Source organism: Paroedura picta, chromosome 4 (genome assembly GCF_049243985.1).
Source record: "Paroedura picta isolate Pp20150507F chromosome 4, Ppicta_v3.0, whole genome shotgun sequence".
Lineage (NCBI taxonomy): Eukaryota > Metazoa > Chordata > Lepidosauria > Squamata > Gekkonidae > Paroedura > Paroedura picta.
The window spans coordinates 35,572,744-35,587,877 of NC_135372.1; the positions used below are offsets into that span (position 1 = coordinate 35,572,744).

Genomic DNA, 15,134 nt, shown 5'->3' on the forward strand with positions numbered 1-15,134 from the left:
GCAGATGTTTTCCCCTCAACCTTCCTCGTTTGGAAAGTTCCAGGCACAAGGCTTGCAGTGCTAAGAGACATCAGTCAAGTATATAAGAGTGGATTCCTCAATGTGAACTCAGAAGAAAAAAGGAAATCACGAGGCACAATGATATAGTAGTTGTCTCTATGTTGATAAGTGAAAAGGTTATAACATAAAGTCTAAATCAGGGGTAGTCAAACTGCGGCCCTCCAGATGTCCATGGACTACAATTCCCAGGAGCCCCCTGCCAGCATTCGCTGGCAGGGGCTCCTGGGAATTGTAGTCCATGGACATCTGGAGGGCCGCAGTTTGACTACCCCTGGTCTAAATGATCAAACATAAAGAGTCAACCATGTTTGATCATTTATGTTTATCTTTATGTTTGATCATTTAGACTTTATGTTATAACCTTTTCACTTATCAACATAGAGACGACTACTATATCATTGTGCCTCGTGATTTCCTTTTTTCTTGTGTGCTAAGAGACACTGCAAGACCTGGCACACTCCCTCAGCGCCAGAAGCGTTGGCTGTTTTTGACTCCGCCCCGTTTTACCACAATGTTTATGGGGGGGGCAAACTACCTGTTACCTGTGGTGTCTGCTGCAGAGAGATGTGATGTCAGGGAACTAATGTTCCCAGGTTTGCTGAGGCCCAAATTGACTAAGGAACCCAGCATGGGGGGGAGGTGGAAGGACTTCAGCCTCTGTCCTTCCCTTTAACTTTCATCATAAATCATGCAAAAATATGCCAACACATATATTTGCACTCTGGCTGCCAATTGCGCATCGTTGTTCCTAGGTTAGGTTTCCGTGTGCAGCCATGACCAGTAAAACCTGAATGCTCTTGTTAGTCCTGTCCCCCCACCCCAGAAGTCAATAATGTTGAATGTTCAGTTCTGTAGCCAATCCTGAACCAGCATCTTATCCCTCTCTGTCATTGCAGCTGCACAGAACCCAGAGAACCAACGACGGACAGGTCCTGTCCGGATGGTCACCAAATGGGTGGATTATTCCAACAAATATGGCTTTGGTTATCTGCTGTCTGACGGGTCAACGGGGGTGCTCCTTGCCGACAGAACGCATATCGCCCTCTGCCCTCGGCGCCAGTAGGTATCTCCCTGCTTCCCTCCCTCCCCCGGTCTCTTTTGGGTTGCTTGTTCAAGGCAATGTCAATCACAGAAAGTTCACAGAGGAGGAGGATATCATCCGTGGTGAGCCGTTTTTACCCAGAGCCATAAGTAAACGTCTGGGGACCCAAATCTGGTACTCTGGAACCATCACAAAACATGACATGGAGCTCTGGATATTACAGTAACAGTCTCCAGGAGAGTAGTCCTCAGGGATGATGGAATGAGCAGGCCAAGAACTGACTCTGTCGCTGAGTGTTCCTGTTTTGGAGACCTGGCCAGAGTCTGCACTTACTTTGTTTATTCCATTGTCAATCCTGTTGAATTCAGATCGATTTGAACTCGGGTCTTCCTCTTCCCCCCCCCCCCCCATTGAAACAGGAAAGTGTTCTGCACGTGATTAGGGTAGTTCAGAAGGTGGGGTTGAGCCAAGCCTCTTTCTTTCTTTTCTTGAAGGGTGGGGGGGGGGAGGAGCCAAGCAGGGAGCCTCTTTCTTTTCTTGGAGGGGGGGAGAGAGAATTGAAGAACGCAGAGAAGGGAGAAAAAATCCAGGACTGACAGAAGTTGAGAGAAATTAGGGGCTTCTCCTTTAAGGCAAGCTTGTCACATGACCAGGTGTGGCCTATCAGAGGTTCTCTACCACGGAGCTTGCTTTCCCAATCCGGATTTGAAAAATATTGATGGTTAAAAGCAGTCTGAGATATCGCACAGTAAAGGTAGGGTCACTCCGGATCAATCCTTCTTGCTGCAGAAGGAAAATTTAAATCGCCCAAAATACAAATGGGAATCACTTTCTGTGTAGATGGCAAGGACTGAATCGACCTGGGATTGGAATAAAAGCTCTGTGCAGTTTACACCCTGTTTTCACCTGTACTTAAGGCCATATTTGGAATCTGGGCATCAATTAAACAGCCTGGTTTCCCTCAAGTAGTTTTATGCCATAACCTCAAAGAGATAAGGCCCTGCCCCACAAAGCAAACGCTTGAGACAGTAGCAGAAACGTAATTAGGTGATGGAGCAGAGGAAAAGCATTCTGTACATGCTTAGCTAGCTTCTCTTTTGCTAGCTGCAATGGGGGGGGGGTCTTCACTTCAGAGTGAGGGTTTGCTCCTTTGGTCTATTCCAGCCATATAATTTTGTGGTGCTTCCTCTTGACCCACTCCAGGCATGTCTGCTATTGCACGGATGTCCAGGAGGTTGTGTCCTTCCCCCGGAGAGAGGTGCCCCCATCCTTGAGCATGAAAATGGGCATCCTTCATTTCTTCACCCAATACATGCAGCAGCGGCTGATGGAGGTAAGGAAGGGGGGCAACTAGAGATGGGGCAGAGCTTTGTCTTGATCAAAATCTAGCAAACAGAATCTCTCGCATCACGGAAAGGCTCTTTGTGGCAGAGGAAAGCACCTGTCATGTCACCCCCTCCATGCCATCAGTCAGGGGTCTTTCCTGAATGGGTTTCCTGGTATTTTTCCATACACCTCTCTGCCTCTGTTCACTCCCCCAGAGAATTTCTGAATTCTCTGATCCCTTGGCAGTGTTGTTTATGTTATGACATCTTTAGGCCTGAGTGTGGGTAGTGTCTGAAAGGCGAATGGCCTTGTTGCTTTGTAGCATCCAGTTGTCAAACCTCTGAGCTGCTTTCACTTTGCTTTCGCTTTGTAGATGAAAGGCCCTTTCCCTGGGAATGCATTTTGGCATGCAAAATACCAAAGGAAGAGGGGCTTGGGGTAAAGGCTATATGTGTCCTGAATCTGCCTTTAAATCTTGCCTTCAGCAGTGTTCTCCTGTTGTGACTGAAAGCCCACACTTGCTCTCTAAGAACCCTAAACATTGTAGGGACTTTTCTAAAGAGCTCCCTACGTCTGTTTTCATCTTCCCTGGATGTTGCATTGCAGGGCTGTAGCAGCGCCACCACTAGCCAAATGGAGCTGCCAGCTCCAGTCAAACATATTCGTTTCAGTCAATCATGAGATGTGTTTTACCCTGCAAGCCTCTTGAAATGCCTTCTAAAAAACCTTTACATCTTTAAACATCCAGTATCATAATAAAAATGCAGGGACATTCTTACAAAGAGTCAGCACACAAGACCTGGGAAGGCCAGGTTTACATTGCCTGTTTGCCAGAGAGGGCACAGCAGTCTTGGTGAGGGAGAGAAAGACAGATGCAACCCATGTAAATAAATAAGTGGCAGGAGAGGTCCTCAACAACAATGCAGTATTTATAAGAGCTGATCTGATAGCCATCTTCAAGGACTTGAAGGGCCGTCACATTGAGGAGGGAGCAGAATTGCTTTCTGTTGCTCCAGAGGGTCGGGCCAGAACCAATGGGATGGAATTAATTCAAAAGAATTTTCAGCTAAACATCCGGAAGAAGTTCCTGACAGTTAGAGCGGTTCCTCAGTGGAACAGGCTTCCCGGGGAGGTGGCGGGTTCTCCATCTTTGGAAATTTTTAAGCAGAGGCTTAAAGCAAATGCCTTCTGACAGAAATGCTGATTTTCTGAACTTAGATTGTAAGTGGGTGGACAGAAGGGGCTGTGTAGGTGCTTGGCTCTCGAAGCCATATCCCAGGGGGTTGGACTAGATGACCCTGGAGATCCCTATGATTCTATAACACCACCACCAAATAAATGGGAAGCAAGATCTAATGAGGAAGGGGAGCACAACTGCTGCTCACATATCATGTTCAATCTTTCATTTAGATCTTAGCGAGCCACCTTGGTGTAGTGGTTAAGAACAGAAGACTCTAATCAGGAGAACCATCTGATTCCCCACTGCATATGCAGCCGGCTAGGTGACCATGAGCCAATCTGTCAGCCCCACCTCCCTCACAGGGTGTCTATTGTGGGGAGAGGAAGGAAAAGATGTTTGTAAGCCACTGGCCATGGCTAAAACCACCCCTGTTCAGAACTCATATTCCTGGCTAGGACTCAGCCTTTTTCAACCTTTTGACTGTAGAGGAACCCCTGAAATATTTTTCAGGCTTCAAGGAACCTCAGAAGTGGTGACCCGTCTCTTTAAAGAAATGGGCACAGAAGTAAGATGCAGGAGCCAGCCAATTGATCGATCATTTACCATAGAGCAGGGGTAGTCAAACTGCGGCCCTCCAGATGTCCATGGACTACAATTCCCAGGAGCCCCCTGCCAGCATTCGCTGGCAGGGGCTCCTGGGAATTGTAGTTCATGGACATCTGGAGGGCTGCAGTTTGACTACCCCTGCCATAGAGAAAGAGGCTAGGCCTGTAGAGCAACAGGGGAGGGGGCTCCAATGATTGACAGTCATCCAGACTGCCTTAGAAGCCTGATTGGGAATCTGTGGTTTGAGGAAACATCAGACAAGATAAAGGAGGCACTTCTGGGATTCCTCTGGGTCCTGCCGCCTCCTTTCTCCTGTTTCTGCAGTGAGGAATTTATCCTTTGCTCTTCTGCAGGGTGGTCACCAGCCGGCCGATCCAGCAAGCTCCGCAGACAGTGTTTACCTCCTGCATTTTGCCAAGTCCGATGAAGCCCTGCTGATGCTTTTCAGTAACGGGACCCTGCAGGTAAATTGCCAGGTTTGTGGTTCCCCATATCACCCATTTCCCCTGGAATCACAGCTCATCCCAGGAGTAAAGAGATCCGTTCCCCTGAAGAAAATAGCTGCTTTGCAGGGTGGACTCCATAGCATTATACTCGACCGGGGTCCCTTCTCGCCCCAAATCCTGCCCGCTCCTGACTCCACCCCCCGAAATCTGCTACTATTTCCCTACCCATATCTGGCATCCCTATCGTCAACTCTGGTAGCAGGGCCCAGACCAAGCCTGGCCTGTATTCCACAAAAGTTCTGTTCAGGGTTGACCTTTCTTTGTTGTAAAAAGGTTTTGTGGTGGACTTCTGGGCCTGTGGTCTGCTCACACACACCCCTGCTTTCTGCCGGCTCTCTCACCCTTTGGGGTTTCTCCCACCCAGGTCAATTTCTACCACGACCGCACAAAGATCATCCTCAGTCGCCAAGCCGGAGAACATCTCTTGACACTTGTCGACCGCCAGCGCCGGAGCACCACCTTCCCCTTGGAGACCCTGGTGCAGCGAGGGTGGACACTGCCACTCCGGGAGCGGGTGGAGTATGCCCTGCGCATGTTACACTCTCTGTAGCGACCCACCCCCCAACCAATCCCTGGCTGCCAAGAACCGAGGCAGGGATGAGAAGACCCACCAGTGAGATTCTACTCCACCCAGGACTGTTTGCGGAACAGATTCCATGGCAACTTTTAAAAATGTCTTCCCAAGAGAGGAAAAGATTGGGACAGGAACTCTCCTGAGTGCTATTTTGGAGCCGATTGATGTCGTCGGTGATGGGGAACGTATCACAGAGCAGCCGATATGTATGGTCACGGGAAGGACTTCAGCACTGGACGAGGTCTGTGTGACTGGAAAGAGGAGTGGAGGGTGAGACTGTTGTCAAGACAAATGCGAAGGGCAGAGAATACAGGTGTGGTTGGTTAGGGGAAAGTCGAAAAAGGGATGGGAGAGGTTTGCCTTCTCTTTCAGATAGGGAAAGGAGCTGGGAGAGGCGGCAGCCACAAGAATACAGACAGGGGTCCCCAGAGAGACTCTTCCCCAAGATTATAAAGCTTACCGACTAGTGCAGGGTTCCCCAGCCTTTTTGAACCTGCGTGCACCCTTAGAATTCTGATACTCCTTAGTGCATGCACCACAAAATGGCTGCCACAAAATGGCCACTGCAGTTTACCTTCAGATCCTCCCTGAAGAGCTTTGCACTGTGGTGGCAGCTGCTTCATTACCAGCCTACCCAGCTGATCAAACTTCCGATGGCCAATGAGAAGCCTTGCTGGGCAAGAGCCCCAATCACTTTCTTAAAACACTTTCTAAAAACACAGCATGGTGCCCACGGGCTCCCTGTTTGGGATCCCTGAACACGTCCTTAATCTAACTGACCTAGCCTCCTGTGATTGGCAGCTGCCACCAAGGCTCTGAAGCAGAGAAAGGCCTCTTCCAACAGCTACTCCTGCTGGAGAGGCCTAGACTGAACCAGGAATACTTTGCAAGCGAAGCATGTGCCTGATCGCCAAGGGATGGCTCTAAAAGCAGAGCGGCACAGCTGCAAGTTTTTGCACATGAACCCGTGGCGCTGCCTAATCTTCGATCAGATTGAGTCGGTCTTGTCTGCTCGGACAGGCAGCAACTCTCCAGGGTCTTGAGCTAGGGTTGCCAGCTCCAGGTTGGGAGATACCTGGAGATTTTTGGGGAGGAAGGGGGGGGAACTGGAGAGAGTGGAATTTGGGGAGGCAAAGGGATACAGTGCTGCAGAGTTTACCTTCCAAAGCAGCCCTTTGGAAGACCAGCCATCATTCCTGGAAACCTCCAGCCACCCGCAACAAAAAGGAGAAAAATTTTAACCCAGAGAAGAGTCCAGCTGGCTTGGAAGAGCCTCTCTCAGCAGCTACTACTGGAGATCCTGGAGCTTGGGACCTTCTGCATGCAAAGCGGCTGCTCTGCCCCAGGGCCACTCCTTCTCCCCCGTTTTGCATGAATCCAGACCCCTTTACGTCAGGGGTTTTCCTGACCTCCTTGAGCCCGTGGGCACCTTTGGGATTCTGCAGTAGATGGCGGGGTGCAAGCACAAAGTGACCGCCATGAGAAGCAGAGCCAATGACAGTTGCAGAGGAAGTGGAAATGTGAGGGACAAGAGGTGTAAACGTTTAAAAATGCACTGGGAAAAAGACAGAATAGAACCAGCACTGTAGAGGCAGCTGTCTGTACAGCCATTCAGATCTCCAGTGGGCAATCAGAAGCCCTACTGGCCCCACCAACTTTCTAAAAATACTTGGCGGGTGCCAGGAAAGGTGTTAGCTGGTGCCCCTGGGCACCGTGTTGGGGACCCCCGCCTTACTCCCTCCAAGGCCTTGGATAGAAAAAAGTAGCAAGTCCCGTGTGTGTGTGTGTGTGGGGGAAACCCTGATATATTTTAATTGGAAATGCCAGGGGACTGCAGCTGAGATCTTATGCATGCAAAGCAGGGATTGTGGCCTTCCCACCAAGGTCTTGACTGCTGGGCTTTAGGATAATGGACAGCAGTTGGCAAAAGACCCCCACCCCCCAATGAAGGATTCGGGAGATGGGCAGCCTTGATCCCCCCACCCCAATCAACACAATTCCAGAGAAGCTTTACGGATGGGGTAATTAGGTTCTCAGGTGCAAACTGAGATCTGTTTGGGAAAGGTGAGGAGGTGCGAGAGTCTGTTCCAGGGGCAAGGGGTAGTTGATGGACCTGGATGATGTTTTTAAAAAATAGGGGAAGAAGGACACTGCAGAACGTAAGAGGTGAGCAGAATGTGGGCTGGAGGTTAGTTCTGAGGGGACAGTCCTGGTTGCTGGCCAAGCCGAAAGGAAGTGAATGAGTGGGCAGGACGGTGAGGAGGGGGCAGTTCCACTGCAAGAGTACAGGAGGAGAAATGTATGTGATCCCAATGGGGCAGCGGGGGGTGGGGGTGTTCCTGGCAGATGGGCTCCCTGCAAGGTGCAGCCAGAGCCGGATTCTGGCTCACCTCGACGCCCTGCAAGACCCAGGCTGGCTTTAAAGGGGCCGTCCCACCCTGCCTGCTGCGGCACTCTTGGGACTGTACAATACAAAGGTGGTTTGCGAATAAAGCAATGTGGACTCAAGCTTGGCCGTCTCTGCTTTGTCAAGGGCGAGTTCAAGAACGAGCAAGCTGTGGAGGCATCGGATTTCGCTCGCTGGGCTTGTATGTTTGTCTTTATTCGGGGTGTTCAGGCAGGGAGCTGGACCGAGGGGTTGATCCTTTAACTGCCCAAGCCTCTGTACAGAACTTCTCAAGCACCCGGAAGCAAATAGTGTTCATGACCCATAGCAAAAAGCCCAAAGAAAGGGGCTTCTTGTAGCACCTGGAAGGTTGACATGCTGTTGACCCTAGCCCAAGGCCCTTCGCCTTCAAGGTGCCACAAGATACCTTTTTGCAGCTAGGGATGAATGCAGCAGTACCTGAGAATGATTCAGGAATATTCCGACCACTGACTCCCAACCAAACTGACCTCACCAGGGCTGATTCTGCACTTTTTTCTAATGTGGACCCTGCTGAATTCAGATCGATTTGAACTCGGGTCTTCCTCTATCCCCCCCCCCTCCCACACACACACAATTGAAACAGAAAGTGTTCTGCACTCAATTGGGGAAGCCAAGCGCAGCAGGAGTTTTTCTTGAACGAGGAGGGGGGAATAAATCCAAGAGGCAAATCTCTGCTGAGAGAAGTTAGGGTTTCTAGAGCGCAGTCACTTTAAGACAAGCCTTGCAACCGGGAACCAGGAAGTCTTTGAACTGACACCCTGGCCAATCAGGGAAGACTGCCTTGCTACAGCGTTGGAGGCACGAGGCAGGAAGCTGCACACTTACAGATGCCAATTTCTCAAATATCGAGGGTTATATCCGCTTCTGGATATTGCGGGGGAAAGGTAGGGTCACTCTGGATCCATCAAGCATGTTGCAGAGGGAAACTGTAGAGCGCCCAAAATCAAAACAGAAATCAAATTCAGTGTAGACAGGTGGGATTTATTTGGACTGGGACTGGGTAAAAAGCCCCGTGCAGACTACACCCTGATCTCCAGAGGCAAGCAGGCTCACTCTGATTAGTCTGTGGATGGGAGACCAGCAAGGAAGTCTAGGGCTGTGGTGCAAAGGCAGGCAGTGGCCAACTCCCTCTGTTGAAAACCCCACGGGCTGCACGAGGCTGCTGTACCGACGTTGGGCTGCTGGCCAGGGCTTGTCTACTCAGATGGGCAGCAGCTGTCCAGTGTGCCCAGGGACTGAACCTTCTACATGCCAAGTAGAGGCTCTCCCACTGAGCCATAGCCCCTCTAGAGCGCAAAGCACTCCATCCAGTCCACCCTACAGTGGCTCTGATATCGCTATCAGCAGGGGCAACTTCCTCCAGAAAGAGAAGGCATTTCTAGGCCGGGGAGCTCTGCCCCCTTCCCCTTCAGCCTCTTCCCAGGCAGGAGGTCTCTGGGCTCTGCTCAGCACTTCAACAGTGGCTGACCTTGTGGGACATTTGGTTGGCCCGAGGTCGTGCTTCTTCACTTCCCCATTAGCCCGTCCTGCCTGGTGGATGACCCCGGACGCTGGTGGACAGGCCAGGATCCGTGCATGTGACTCCCCTGCAGGCCAGGATCCGTGCATGTGACTCCCCTGCAGGATGTTTTCCCCTAGAAGGCCATGCTGTGCCTCCTCTCCAGGGTGCCCCAGAACCAAACCAGAGGCCTTGTCCCTCTCCCCCCCACACCATTTGGAGATTAGCCTTTTGAGTGTGACAAGGTCCAAAGGACAAGGCTTGTCACCGCCTTTCAGAAGAACATGATGGAAGAATGCGACACTTCCCTGCAGGCGCAGAATCTGCTCCTCTAGCCCAAGGATGGGGGAGGAAGAGAAGGAGTCAGAGAATCAACTAGGCCCTTCGCGCCTCTCCTCTAGGTTAGGTATTCCCAAAGTGGGTGGTAAGCCCCCCCACCCCAGGGGGTGGAATGATCCTAGGGGGTGGTGAGGCATTTGGGGGTAGGAGGGACACAGCCGTCTGACTCTTCCTGCTGCAGCTGCATTTTCCTAGCAAGAGATGTTCCAAGGTGGCTTGCCATTGCTCGCCTCTGGGTGGTAGCAACTCTGGACTTCCTTGGTGGCCTCCCCAGGGCTAACCCTACTCAGCTTCCTGAAGAAAATGACAGCTTTAGAAGATGGGCTGGAGAGGATCATATTTCTGCTGAGCTCCTTCCCCTCCTCAGGCTCCGTCCTTCCCAGACTCCAGATCTCCAGGAATTTCTTAACGCAGGGTCGTTAACCCTTCCCAAAAAGTCTCCATCTTCTCCTGCTTGCTCCTGGCCATGGGATTTTCCATGGCTTGCTTCTCTCTTTCCCCATCTGTCTTTCCCCCAAATGAGGGCCCAGAGTAGCTTTTACAAATGATGTTTACAAAGAAAAGAACGTGTATATATATATATTTTCCAAAATAAAATATGGCTGCTGCATAACAGACCAAAAAAATGTGTAGGCAATATAATGCATTTTGAAATCGTAGTAGACCTAACACCAGGAGGTTTTAAAAATTGTTTCGAGAGGGCATTAGGAATATGGCCCAAGAGCCAAGGGGGAGGCAACCTGAACAAGTTTGGGAAGCACTATTCCAGTTGAATGTGTCCCTCGCTTCATGCCAAAGTTCCTGCCCAAGCAGGGCAGATGTCCACCTGGTCCAGTACTCTGTTTCCAATTTTGGTGCTCCTGGGAAACAGGGTGCTGGACCAGGTGAACCTCTGCCCTGCTTGGGCAGGAACTTTGGTATGTCTTGAGGGCTGGCTCTGGACGAAACATGGAAGGATTCATTCCAAAGGCCCTCAAAGGGTCACGGAGGCCAACGCCTGCCCTTGGTGCACCCTCTGGGACTTGGAAGCAGGCTGCCTTGGAACACAGTGAGGTAGGTCAGGCTGAGAAAGCTCTGGGAGAAGTGCTGTGAGAGAGCAGCTCTAGGAGAACTGTAACTGACTCAAGGTCACCCAGCTGGCTGCAAAGGGAAGAGTGAGGATTCAAGCCCAGTTCTCCAAAGCAGAGGTCACTGCTCTGCACCACCACACCATGCTGCCTCTAGATTCAGAGACTATATCCAGGTGGTTAGGGTAGCCACACTGGTCTGGAGCAGCAGAACAAAGTTTGAGTCCAGGGGCACCTTTACGTTTCATTCCAGATATTAAGCTTTCTAGTGAAGTGTGCATGCACACAAAAGCTTATGCCACAAATAAAACGTCCTTGGTCCCAAAGGTGCCCAAAGGTCTCCAACTTTGTTAAGGCGAGAGACTGCAAGACTTTGCGTGGTGGAAGCATGCATGCTCACGGCTGCCCTTCGGTGGATGGCTCAGGGTGCAGGGAGAAGAAAACAGCTGGCAAAGCCCCTTCGTGAACTCCATCTGAGCCGGGCTAATTCGGGTGCTGCTATTTAAAAAGCAGAGACACGCCTGGGTGGGGTGAGAGTAAATTAAAGCTCGGACATGATAAATGGGTCTGGAAGGAGGGAGGGGGGGAGATGGGGAGGCGACAGGCTGATAAAATAACACCAGCACCCCCCCCCTCCAGCAGCAGCAGCAGACACATAGACCCAGCTGTTGGGCTCCACAGAAAGCAGCTGTCTCCCTGCAATGCTTTCGAGGGATGCCCCAATTCATTTATGCCCCATAGTGGTCGCTGGACTCTTTTCTGCTCTCCTAACCTGGATAGCCCAGGCCAGGCCAATCCCCTCATCTCAGAAGCTAAGCAGGGCTGACCCTGGCTAGTATTTGGATGGGAGGCCTCCAAGGATTTGGGGGGTAGTTCCTCCAAGGACCACTAGAGGTCATGATGCAGAGGCAGGCAATGACAAGCCACCTCCAAATGCCCCTCACCTGGCTGCCGGACAATCCTCGGATCCCCTGGTTACACTATGCACATGCCGTACGAGAAATAAATATTCTGCAACCAGCACTCTTGGGGGGTTAAGCTCTGCTCTGGAGCTGAAATCCCTGGCAGGTTCTCAGCCGTTTCAGCGACCTGCAACCACAGTTTGCTACTTGTGAGCCAGCGTGCTTTCTCGTCTGGAAAAGTGACCTCAGACTTTGGCATCCTGAAGTGGGCCTCCTGGCCAACCAGGAGAAAGGTTCGTGTCGCACGCAGGCCCAATCCCTCTGGATAGGACATCTTCTTAGCTGAGACGAGGGAATGCTCCTCCAATGGCACGGGTGAATGCGGCTTCAGTCTTGGAGAGGTGAGACGGCCACTGCTTCTCAAGCACAAGATACCAAACCAAATCCTGTGTTTCAAGATCTTTAAGTAGGGATGCCAGCTGGTAGCATGATGGACTTCCTATTGGTGACAGGAGCTGCTGCTCGCTTGGAGAGAACGGGGCCTGGCCTAGCCCCTCTTCCAGAGATCTAATATGGTCACTTGTTTTCAACAGCTTGGATCCCGGGAGTTCCCCACGCATTGACCATGCTCGCCAAAAAAATACACCCGCAGGAGAACTGGCATGGGGGCTCTCCCGACAACTGACACGAACTGGGATAGTTTCACATGGTAACGACAGTGGACTCACACATTCCAAGAGTGGCAAGGGGGGATTATGGGAAGGCAAGGAAGAGATGGAGGGCCCCTGCTCTGTCGGGTCAGGGAATGGGGCAATGTAGTCAAAAACGGGACTGGTCGAAGCAGCGGGGGACGAGATGGGCAGCCCTGGAATCTGGCCATGCCACAAGTTTAGCCCCAGTCCGTCTGTCCAGAAAAGGCCTCCTGCAGCGCGCGCCAAAAAGTTTACGCTGGCCGCTGCACAAGGTAAACTTGATCCCACGCACCCATGCACACACGCATACCGTCTGACTGTTATAAACAGATTTGAAAATAGACCCGGCCCTAAAATTAACACGGCTCTGTCACCTATTTCTGGACACGCCCTCAAGCCCCGGAGATCTGGTTTCTGCAAACAAAAGAAAGATGCGCTCCCTCCACAGGGCACGGGCTCCTGCAGCGTGAGGGAGGCCCTGGTGGCACCAAACGGCTCCAGGCTGACCCCTAAGGGCAGGAGCTGGCCCTGCAGGCAAGCATGGAATTCCAGAAAGGGGACTGTGTGCCATCTACCCAAGCGACACATAGATCAAGTGTCTTGTGGGACCTGGCAGAAGAGCTGGTTTCTTCAACCCCGCATTGGGAGTCTCAAAGCGGCCTACAAGTGCCTACCCCTCCTCTCCCCCTCACCGACACCCTGTGAGGCTGGGACCACTCTGAGAGAACTGTGACTGGCTCAAGACCACCTAGCAGGCCTCATGTGTCTCAACGTGGCTTATAATCACCTACGCTTCCTCTCCCCATAACAAGACACTCTGTGAGGTAGATGAGGCTGAGAGAGCTCTGAGAGAACTGTGGCTGGCCCAACATGATCCAGCTGTCTGTCTGTGGAAGAGTTGGGAATCAAACCTCTATATTAGAGGCGGCTGCTATTAACCACTGTGCGGTATATATCCTGGCAGAAGTTTTGGAGGGCCAGAGCTTGCTGCTGGCAGAGGCAAGAGATGTGTGAAGGGAATGTAAAAGAGCCACCGGTCCTTCAGGTGCCCAAGGTCACTTTAAGGACAGAAACCTGCCGGTTGGCAGATCCACGCCACCAACAGTGGCAAAAAGCTGTCCTGTGCCAATCCTGTCCTAGCCATGAGCAAGCTGGCCCTCTATGCTGAATTGGTGCTGATCATTGTGTTGTCCCAGGGACTGTCTAGCTGCCAAACCGGCCCTTGGGCTCTGCATTCTTCAGGGAACCCTTCCCACCACCAAAATGACCCATCACTAAACCATGCTTTGTCTTAGGGGTCCCCAACGTACAGTCTCCAACTTTCCCGACTAATGGTTCTCTATTCATTTCGGTTTAACAACAACAACAACGTTTGGTATTTTTGGTATTTTCTAAGTTGGAAAGAGATTAGAGCAGTGGTCCCCAACCTTTTTATCACCAGGGACCGGTCAACGCTTGACAATTTTACTGAGGCCCGGGAGGGGGGTCTTTTGCCAAGGGACGTTGCTTCTGCTGCCTGAGCTCCTGCTCCACTTGCTTTCCTGCTGCTGCCCCTGACTTCCGCCGCCCGCTGGGGGACGCTGCCAGCAGCAGCTGCGCAGTGCTACACCGAGGGGGAGCCCCAGCCATGGTGGCCGCTGGAGAGCACCAAAGGTGAGCTGGCGGCAGAGTGGCAGGGCAGCCCCCAGGGCAGCAGCCGGGGAGAAGGACGAGGAGGAGCCGCAGCCCGGTACCGACTGATCCACGAACCAGTACCGGTCCCCGGCCAGGGGTTGGGGAGCACTGGATTAGAGGATCTGTTTCAGCTGCCAAATAAAAGGCAGAAAAAATCCAACTTTTATTCGGGGATATTCAGCTATACTGAACAGTTGGGGCCCGACCCTCGCCAGCCAGAGTCCAGGATACAATACTCACTTCTGGATTCAACTTTAAAAACTTTATTGGTAGTGTCCACCATCAAATCGAAAACCCAGTCATTCGTTATAAGGAGCGGGGGGGGAGGGGGAGTGCCCGTATGTCTAACCGTTTACGTAACAGAAGGGTGCGCTTGGAACTTCCAACCCGCAATCTCAGATTAGGAAGAAATGAGGATGAGAACATTTCAGTCAGCCGAATGCTTGGAACCAGCACCTGTTTTGAGTTTTCGGCCACAACCCCGACTGTGAAATTTCTGCCCCGTCTCGCCAGAAATTCCTGAATAAGTTGTTTGCCCCAAAGAGGCAGCTTGGGATTCAGCCTTGCATGTGCAGCAACTCTGGTTTAAGTGCAGAGGACACCTCGCCAAGGGGGGCGAGAATCCCTGTGAGGGTTTCCCCCTTCAAATTTTATTTTGAGTTTGCTCGGTCCTACCACCAACACCAAAAACATAAACCACAGCAAAAAGCTCCAGCCGGAGAATATTGAAGACAGAAAGCAACAAGCAAACCGCACCTCTGATTATCCAGGAGTGGCCAGATGCCGAACTGACAGACGGATGCCCCAGGCCAATCAATGTGCACGGAAAAAAGCTTATACTGCACTCTATGCCACTCGTCTTGCCACAACAGAACATCATGAGCTTGTTTAGGCGCCTGGGGCTCAAGGGAACGCTACCTTGGGGCTGTGATCCTCATATAAATCCCAGTTTAGGAAGCAACGAAACAAAAAAAAATCTCCCAATTTACTATTCTTGATTATTCCCAGGTACTGCGGCCGCTAGTGTGGAAATGGTCAACTGGTCCTTCTGCCACAGGCAGATTGTCACTGTTTCTTACCTGGCAGGTAGCCTCTCTCTTTCCCCTGCCAGCTCAGAAGCATCACGATTCTCTGGTCTAGCAGACCCATTTTCATCTTGGCGGTGTCAAGATCTCAAGCCTCGGAAGGGGGAGATAGAGGACTCTCCCCACTGCAATGGTGACGGAGCCTGTGCAGATCT

The 15,134-nt window shown here is 51.5% G+C and overlaps 1 protein-coding gene across 2 annotated transcripts in view; it reads left to right on the top strand.

The window, feature by feature from the left end:
• LOC143835159 (inactive serine/threonine-protein kinase PLK5-like) overlaps window positions 1-7,802 on the top strand; it is a 37,914-nt gene extending 30,112 nt beyond the window's left edge. For both annotated transcript variants that reach the window (XM_077332370.1, XM_077332371.1), the window contains exons 12-15: window positions 957-1,119; window positions 2,306-2,435; window positions 4,568-4,678; window positions 5,085-7,802. In XM_077332370.1, the coding sequence (XP_077188485.1) occupies window positions 957-1,119; window positions 2,306-2,435; window positions 4,568-4,678; window positions 5,085-5,270 (590 nt within the window). In that variant the 3' untranslated portion in view covers window positions 5,271-7,802. The remainder of the gene's footprint in view (window positions 1-956; window positions 1,120-2,305; window positions 2,436-4,567; window positions 4,679-5,084) is intronic.
• Window positions 7,803-15,134: the final 7,332 nt, after the last annotated feature.